This window comes from Pteronotus mesoamericanus, unplaced genomic scaffold, assembly GCF_021234165.1.
Source record: "Pteronotus mesoamericanus isolate MK-2021 breed Mesoamerican mustached bat unplaced genomic scaffold, CSHL_Meso_final contig_73, whole genome shotgun sequence".
NCBI lineage: Eukaryota > Metazoa > Chordata > Mammalia > Chiroptera > Mormoopidae > Pteronotus > Pteronotus mesoamericanus.
Genome location: NW_026555245.1, coordinates 22,432,557 through 22,442,498, shown reverse-complemented (window position 1 = coordinate 22,442,498; position 9,942 = coordinate 22,432,557). Strand labels below are relative to the sequence as shown.

The 9,942-nt window shown below is 35.7% G+C and overlaps 1 protein-coding gene across 1 annotated transcript in view; it reads right to left on the bottom strand.

The window, feature by feature from the left end:
• Positions 1-741: 741 nt before the first annotated feature.
• The window catches only part of UHRF2 (ubiquitin like with PHD and ring finger domains 2), an 86,951-nt gene continuing 77,750 nt past the window's right edge, over positions 742-9,942 (bottom strand). The window contains exons 15-16 of the mRNA XM_054583123.1: positions 3,282-3,380; positions 742-1,771 (exon numbers count right to left, since the gene is read on the bottom strand). Of these exons, the coding sequence (XP_054439098.1) occupies positions 1,625-1,771; positions 3,282-3,380 (246 nt within the window). The 3' untranslated portion in view covers positions 742-1,624. The remainder of the gene's footprint in view (positions 1,772-3,281; positions 3,381-9,942) is intronic.

Below are 9,942 nucleotides of genomic sequence, written 5' to 3'. Positions count from 1 at the left end.
GAACCTGGTTTTGAGTTTAACTGAATGCAGGAAAAGCACTGAAATTAGTTTGGCTTATATTGACATGTGAGAGAGTCTACATATAGTCCAAAAGGAAAGATCACCAGGTCTGGAATCCGATTGCCTAAATTTACAGCTCTGACACTTCCTTGGCGAATGAACTTTGGCAAGTACCTTAACCTTTCTTTGTCTTTGATACTCATCCATAAGACAGGGATAATAGCACCTGCCTCTTAGGATTGTGAGTAGGATTAAACTCATACACATAAAAACATACAAGTGACTAGTACAAAACAAATATTCAGTAAATATTGGCTATATGTATGGCTCTGAATTCAGGGGTAGGAAAACAGAGTCAAACAAAGTAAAACTGATTAAAGCATAATATAGCTACAGAGATGAGAACTATGTTTTAAAATATTCTTGTGTCTGTGAAATAAGAAGTAGCATTGATTATGCTAAAATTGACATAAGACTGAAGTTGTTATAAAGACACTATATTGTTACATTGAAAAATTTTCCAATTTAGTAAAATTAAAAAAAAAACATACTTAGGATGAAATCTGTCCTTAAGTGCTTATGATTTTGTATTAGTTCTCGTTGCGAAAAAAATAGAGTGAAAAATTGTGTGAGATGTCTGTTTCAATAAAAACGTACAATGAAATACTCTGGAAATAATTGATTCTTCAAAGCACATACTATAAGCCAGACAAATGTAAAACAGTGAAGCAAGATGAGCTATTTTGCTAGTCATAAAATATTTATTAAGGTATACTTTAGGGAATATAGTGAATATAAAATTTAGGATCACAATATGAAGCAATTTCAGCCCTCTCAAAAGTCAGCCCAGTCCTCAATGCTCTGCAGCTGAAAACCCACTGGTGAGACTCACTAAAAGCAGTTTGACTAGTACAGAAGAGGCTTTTCATAAACATTTACAATTAGAGCATCCGAATACCTCTTTTAAGTGCAAAACCACACCACATTACACTAATGCAGCAACAATGCATTCATATTGTTCTCATTAATCATTAGTAGTCAACTTGCATAAAACACCAGAAAAAAGCACAATGGAGCTCACAAAATGGGCTAAAAAATGAACCTGCCCTTGCAAAACACACATTGTTATGGAAGAAGATATTAAACTTGTATTACACATACTACAGAAGCTGTGTTCATTCCAATGATCTCAAGTGTCATTTTCTTTTCTGTAAAATCAAATTACATGAACGAGGCACAACTAATATTTGGGAGGCAGTGTGTAGCTAAAATTTCATTTAACTAATTATTCAATGATTTAAAAAACCCCCATAAATCTTTTCTGTCCTGAGGTAGTTGCAAAATAAATCATAACTTGGATATCAACTAGAGCTGAGGCTTTGACTTTTACTCATTACAACTAGTTGTTACTGATAGGAACTACCTTTTGATATTTAAAAGACAGTTGAGAAATGGGCCTCTTACTACACACACAAGATGATGGCTATGTAGGAAAGAGGATTAGCTGCTTCAGAACATGAGAGATATGGTCCACCATTGCTTCCACCCCCACCCACCCCCAACCACTTTAGATTCTTTATTGTCCAAAAAAATCACCAGAAGCAACACAGTGGAAGTAGACAGATCATCGTCCTTTGCTGTAGCCAGGGAAGAAAAGGTCAAGTAGAGTCTGCAGAACCTCATTGGGAATCATGATGTAATTCTGGCCAAGATCATGCCGGCAAGCAGGGCAGGAGAAAACTTGAGCCTTAAAAGAACGCTGTAAACAATCCTAAGGCAAAACACAACAAAACAAAAAACCAAAAAATATACCCAATTGCATCTGAGAGTAAAGCATGTAGAAAAGTACTCAAGAACTTTTGCTTTTAAATATGAACTAGAAACTTACTGTTTGGCAACAACAACAAAAAGATGAATATAAAGGTCTGAATCTATAATATATATGAATACTAGTCTATAGACATGACTTTAGTCCTACCTCTAGCACAGTGATTTTCAATCTTTTAAATTTTATGGCACACTTAAACTAATTACTGAAATTCTGTGACACACTAAAAAAATATATTTTTGCTGATCTGTAAATAAACAGGTATAATTTTGATTGATTTACCAAAAATAGTAATTACCTACCCTTTTTGCTCCAAAGTGACTTTAAAAAAAAAATCAGGTGCCTGTACTCATATAATATAAGGATTTCTGGTACCAAGAATTAACCAATCAGATGCAATCTTATTATGCGACATGTGTGACTAGTAAGATATAACTCTGTTACATGACCTATATATTTACAGTTCAAGACAGGGCATTCATACAAGATGGGTATTGTTGTGTTGGCTGTTGTCATTTTTCAATTTGACAATCTAAGGGAAAAGAGGTCGGTGGCCTTGACTAAATAGCAAGGTATTGCATGTTTTATAAATCCTTGTGGCATACAGGCTGAAAATTGTTATTCTAGCACATACTGTGAGACTTCAGGTAAATGACTTAACTTTTGCATGCTTTGGTCTACTCATCCAATAGAATGAGGGTGTTAAAGACTATGGTTCTCACTAGCCTCATCTTCTAGACTGAATTTTAATACTGTTCTTTTCTGATTGAGCACTAAAGAAAAAAATTCAGGATTCCCCTGCTTAGAACTAAGTTATATATTTTATCAAATCACTTAACATATAATGTGTCTTCCAAAAATAATTTTAAAAAGTACTATATATATATTACACAGTTAACTCACTCAAGGCCAGGCACAAACACATGGGTGGAAGGGCTGTTTCTATTTTACAGAAGAAACTAAAGTGCAGAAGTTAGGGTATAAAACAACCAAGCAGTAGAGCAAGACTCCCACCTTTTTACTATAACTCAAATTTTCCTTTCATGCCATACTGATAACACAATATTCAACTTCTCTGGGCATGCTGCCAGACAGAATCTGTTTAAGATTGCATTAAGTACATGGCACTATTTTAGTTTGCACTATACTATATGAAACATATAAAAGCTAAAAGAGAAAACAGCAATAAAATTTCACTTTCTCTTTTCCATTTCAAGCCCTCCCCACAATGCCAAACACGACAGACTATCTCAGCTATATATATCTGAATTACTATTACTATCTAATTAAAACATGCATTTACTACCAAGATGTAATTAAGTGCTTGTGAGCAGGCAAGATTCTATTACTATTCTGTTTTATGGAAAAATGCTTCTTCACATGCTAAAAGCAGGTTTGGAGGTTAGTGTGCTTTTGGCCTAATAAGATAAAATGAGAAAGAAATTCTACTTACTTTACAGACATTGTGGAGGCAATCTGTTGTCACAGGCTGGTAAACTAGTTCCTGGCAGCAGACACACATAAACGATTGTTCCAATTTTTTAAGAAAATTCTAGATGGTACCCAAAAGGGAAGGAAAAAAAAAAAAAAAGGTTAGCATTTCATAACATTTTAATAAAATTCAAAAAGTATCTTCATCACATTCAATACATTTTCTATTAAGAAAAAAATCAGCCCTGGCTGGGTGACTCAGTGACTAGTGCCGGCCTGTGAACCAAAAGGTGGCCAGTTTGATTCCCAGTCAGGGCACATGTCTGGGGTGCAGGCCAGGTTCCCAGTTACGGGAGCATGAAAAGCAACCACAAAGTGATGTTTCTCTCCCTCTCTTTCTCCCACTCATCCTCTCTCTCAAAAGTAAATAAACAAAATCTTTAAAAGAAAAAGAATAAAATCCTTAAAAAAAAATCAGGTAGTGACTGTAATAACTAGCCAATATATAATAGAAACTGGGAAAAACTCATTTCATTAGATATACATATTAGTGTTAAATCTTAGGATTGGGTTGGAAAGGTCGCAGAGGCAGATATATAGCATTTAAATGTAAGTGGCCCCTCTAGCCTCACATTCCAGAGATTATTTTTTTGACAGTTAAAAAAATTACGGACAACTTGTTTCAAAGTAATTACATATATTTTTCAAAAAGTTGCATGGTATTCCAATACATGAACATGTATTACTTATTCAATCTTTTGCTATAAAACTTGAGTATTTAAGCCTAAAAACACAAAAACAAAATAAAACCCCAAAAAGCAAACTCACTGGGCAATAACACTCTGTACTATCTAAGACCACCAAAAATCTACGTATTTATTTTCCTAGGATTATTTTCTGTAATATTTTGTTGCAACCCCCAAATCCCATATTTGCCTGATGCTAAAGTTACTCAAATTGGGACTAAATTATGAAAGGTAAAGCTATAGAAAGCAAACAAGATAAAATGCTTATTCTTTACTCTTCAAGACCATTACTAGTTCCATGTTACCCAAGCTGTTTGTCACTTTTAAACTAGAAGGATAAGCCCTGGCTGGTGTGGCTCAGTGGACTGAGTGTGGACCTGTGAACTAACAGGTCGCCGGTTCAATTCCAGTCAGGGCACATGCCTGGGTTGCAGGCCAGGTCCCCAGTTGGGGGTGTGCGAGAGGCAACTGAATGATGTATCTTTCACACATCTGTGTTTTTCTCCCTTTCTTTCTCCCTCCCTTTCCCTCACTCTAAGAATAAAAATAAAAAAATAAAATTTTAAACTAGAAGTACAAGTAGTTTTTTAATACTCACTACGATAATCCGCCATTCCGTTATTTTTGGTAGCAAGGGAGTATATTTTATATTTTTATGTTAATAGAAAAAGTAGTATTTATAGTTTCAAGTAAGAATAAAAATATCAAAGATCCCAAAGTATAAACAAGTACCATATGATCTCACTTATATGTGGAATCTAAACAAACAAACCTAACCTCATAAATAGAACAAGTTAGTAGTTGCCAGAGGCGGACTGAGGGTTGGCAAACTAGCTGAATAGAGTCAAAAGGTACAAACTTACCATTATAAAAATAACTCCTGTGATGTACTGTGCAGCGTAGTTAATAATAATGTATTATTATTATAGTTAATAATAATGTATTGCATGGTCGAAAGTTTCTAGGAAAAGTAAATCTTGAAAGTTCTCATCACAAGAAAAAAAATGTTTTAACTAATGTATGGTGACAGATGTTAACTATAACTTATTACAGTGATTGTTTTGCAATTATACAAATATTGAATCATTTTGTTGTGTACACTAAAACTAAAATGTTTTATGTCAATTATATCTCAATTAAAGAAAAAGTGAAGATCCCATTTCAAAGTTATGTCTTGATACTAACGTATTTATAAACGTGGATTATGAAAGTCAAGTGAATTATCAGCAAGGTGTTATGCAACACAGTAAAACAATATACCAATTAGGGGAGACATGGAAAAAATTATCCATTTTGTACCAGGTACCCTGTCCCTGAAAAATGCCTTTGTTAACGACTGGTATTTCCCCAGTACCTCCATAGAGCCTATGAGTATATGTACTAGAGGTATTTTGAGTTGCCACAACGTGGTACATAGCTGTAATTAAAAGGCCACGTCTCTGTTCTCATGGAACTTTATATTCCTTTTTAGGAGAGCAAACTAATTCTATTTCATGTAGTAATAACTAAGGAAACTAGGTAAATTAAAGCAACAGAGTAAAGACTACTTTAGAAAGGGTAGTAAGTTAAGGCCTCTCTGAGGAGTGTAATACTACTGCAGAGTCTTAGACAGGACCTGAAGGAGTGAGCCACATGAAGTTGTAGAGGAGAGAGAGAATTCCAGTGAATAAAGCCCTAGCAGCCAGAACAGGCTGAGTGTGTTAAAAAACACAGAGATCACTGTAGTCAGAGCAAGTTGGGCCAGAGAGAGTGGCAAGAGGAGACTGCAGAGGTAGGTAGGGATGCCAGATCATATAGGGCCTTGGGAAGGTGTTTGGATACAAATGCATGTATTATATATATGTTCATTTATTAAGTCATCATGGCCAACATCTGATTTTTTGGCTTAATAAATGTGTTTCTGGCTTATCTGTAGAGAATGTGCATAAAACCTGCCCAGGGCAATCAATAATAGTTCATAAATGTCCAGAGTAGTCACTAGAAGCTACATCATAATCATCTGACTCACGCATGTAAGATCCTTTCACAAGCAGGCTGGATTTTTTTTTTGGGGGGGGCCCTTCTTTTTTGTCTGAGAACTGTCAACTGATGACTTAATTTCATACAGAAGTTATACTGAAAGAAGAGATTGAAAGTAATATTTGTACATCCTTGTCAAGTTTCACAGGATTCAACCACTTTGATAATTTTTTAAATTAATAACAGAATATACATATTAAAAATCTCACATTGAAGCCCAATACACATGTCCAACCGAGACAACAGATGTGCAAAAGAAATTCTGTGTGTACTCAGGTGGCTTTCTGTTACTGATATCTGCTATTTTGTCCCCTGCCCACCCATAGCTAGAACTCATCTGAGTTATCACTAACTAGCTGTAGCCCTCCAAACAGAAAGTAGTTAGACCATGATCAACAACTGCTTGCTGTATCTTACTCTGCCACAGTCAGGCTCTTCTTATGCCTGTGTTTCTTGGCTAAACATCAAGTAACACTTCTCACAGAGCTAAATCACTTTACTTCTGTCTGCCAAACATGTAAGCCTCATACTACCAAGGATAACCAAAATAGCGCATTTGTAGGCAAAGGAAATGATGACTGCAATATAAATCCAAAGGGCATGTGATAAACCTTACCCATTTTTAAAAGTTTAAAAATTATACCAGGAAGATTCTTCTTTAATATAATAATGATGACTATTTCTGAAATAAAAACCAACACAAAAGCTCTATGAGAGTTTCCTTTAAATATAGATAGAAAGCATATAGATATTCATCAATAAACTCATTTCAGACACACAAGTGTTCTGGCTAATGCAGAGAGAAATAAAACTAAACTTAGAAAAAATAACTAAAAGATGACAAAAAAATTTGGATTTCAAGAGAGAATATGAGAGGTCACCAACAATAGCTGCATATCACAATATTTTGGAGAAAAAGCAGAAAAGTAACTATATTACACATGGCAAGAAATTAATCTCTAATAAAAGATGATTTGTTTATAAGCAAAATTTAAGACAATAAAAGCAAGTGAGCAAGCAAGCAAAGAATGAATAGACAATTCACATTTGAAACCTCTAAGCTTTGGGGACCTGATAAGAAAGTGCTGTTTCCAGAACGGCTTAATACAAATCCACATATCAGTTAACTATGTAATTTCTTTGCACTAAAAAATTTTATGATTACCAACCGCCCCCCGAAACAAACAAACCAAAAAACCCGCCAAAACATACAAAGTATTTAACCATATCAATGCTGGTTTATTTACCTTTAGGTTGAACACATAGGCACTAAAATTGTGCTGAACTGCTTAAGACTTGAAGTGCTTAATGCTATAAGTTTGAAATAAAACAAAAAATCTCCTTATTCCAAAAAATCCAAGAAGAGGGAAGACTCCCAAACACTTTTTATGAGGTCAGCATCATCCTAATTCCAAAACCAGATAAAGATACAACAAAGAAAGAAAGCTACAGGCCATATCATTGATGAATCCAGATGCTAAAATCCTCAATGAGATATTGGCAAACTGGATCCAACAATAACATTAAAAAGATCATAAACCATGATGAAGTGGGATTCATCCCAGGGATGCAAGGATGGTACAATACTCACAAATCAGTAAATGTGACATATCATGTAAACAAAACAAAAACCAAAAATCAAATGATCAATAGATGCTGAAAAAGCATTTGATAAAGAACAGCACCCATTTATGATAAAAATGCTCAGCAAACAGAGCATACCTCAACATAAAAAAGCCCACATATGAGAAAGCTATAGCCAACATCATACTCAACGGGCAAAAACTAAAAGCTTTCCCCTAAGATCAGGAAGGAATAAGCCAAGGGTGTCTGCTTTCACTATTTTTATTCAACATAGTGTTGGAAGTTCTAGCCATGGTGATCAGATAAGAAATAAAAGGCTTCCAAATTGAAAAGGAGGAAGTGAAACTGTCATTGTTTGCAGATGACATGATAGTATACATAGGAAACCCAAGAGATTCCACCAAAAAACTACTTGACTTAATAAGTGAATTTGGCAAAATGATGGGATACAAAGTCAATATTCAGAAATCAAAGGCATTTTTGGACACCAACAATGAAATATCAGAATCAGAAATCAGGAAAAAAATTCCATTTACTATAGCAACAAGAAAAATAAAGTACCTAAGGTATAAACCTAACCAAGGAGGTAAAAGACATATACTCAGAAAACTACACAAAACTGAAGAAAGAAATTAAGGAAGATATAAAGAAATGGACGCATATACCATCTTCATGGACTAGAAGAATTAACATCATCAAAATGTCCATACCACCCAAAGCAATTTACAGATTTAATGCAATTCCTATTAAAATATCAATGACATATTTGACAGATATAGAACAAACATTTCAAAAACTTATATGGAACCATAAATGACCATGAATAGTCTCAGCAATTTTGAGAAAAAAGAACAAAGTAGGAGGGGTCACAATACCTGATATCAAACTATATTACAAGGCCACTATAATCAAAAACAGCTTGGTACTGGCATAGGAACAGAAACACAGATCAATGGAACATATAAATAGCCCAGAAATAAACCTAAGTCTCTGTGGTCAATTAATATTTGACAAAGGGGGTAGGACCATAGAATGTAGTAAAAATAGCCTCTTCAATAAGTGGTGTTGGAAGATCTGGACCAGGTGCATGCCAAAAAAAAAAAGAAAAAGAAAAAAAGAAATTGGCCACCAACTTACACCATACACCAGAATAAACTCAAGATGGATAAAAGACTCAAATATGAGTCATGACACCATAAAAGTCCTAGATGAAAACACAAGCAGTACAATTTCAGATATTCCAAGCAGAAATATTTTCGTTGATATACCTCCTAGGGCAAGGGATATAAAGGAAAGAATAAACAAATGGGACTTCATCAAATTAAAAAGCTTCTGCACAGCTAAAGAAAACATCAGCAAAACGAAAAGGGAACCAACCATATGGGAAAACGTATTTGCCAATGATACCTTGGATAAGGGTTTGATCTCCAAAATAAATAAAGAACTCACATGACTCCACACCACGAAGAGAAACAATCCAATTAAAAAATGGGCAAAAACAGACTCCTGGCCAAGAATGGAAGCATAGGTAGACATGCTTTCCTTCCTCACACAACCAAAGAAGGATAACAACAAATTTAAGAACAAAAAACAACCAAACTGCCAGAAAATAAAACTGTATAGAAATCCGACAACCAAGGAGTTGAAGAAGAAACATTCATCCAGACTGGTAGGGGGGATGGAGATGGGTAGCTGGATGGAGAGGACACAGAGCAAGGCAGCAGACCAGGTGGGCAAGGGCATTTCCACATTCACATGTGGATAAGTTGGAATAACTGGGGGGAGGTAGGGGGGTGAAACAGACCATGCAACCCACGGTTCCAGCACGGGAAACTAAAGCCTCAAAACCTCTGGCAGTAAAAAACCTGTAGGGGATGCAGCGGCGGGAGAAAATCCCAGCCTCACAGGAGAGTTCATTTGAGACCCCTGGGGTCCTAGAACGTACACAAACCCACCTACGCAGGAATCAGGACCAAAAGGGCCCAATTTGCTTGTGGGTAGCAGGGGAAGTTACTCAAAGTGGGGTGAGAGCCCAGGAAGCAGCACTGTTCCCTCTCTGACCCCTCCCCGACGTACAGTACCATTGCAGCAAAGCAGGTTGACCTGCCCTGGCCAATACCTAAGGCTCTGCCCCTTACAATGTAACAGGTACACCAAGACAAAGAAATATGGCCCAAATGAAAGAACAGAACAAAACTCCAGAAAAAGAACTAAGCGACAAGGAAAATAGACAATCTATCACATGGAGAGTTCAAAGCACTGGTAATCAGGATGCTCACAGAAATGGTTGAGTACTGATGCAAAATAAAGAGGAAAAAGTGAAGGCTGTGCAAA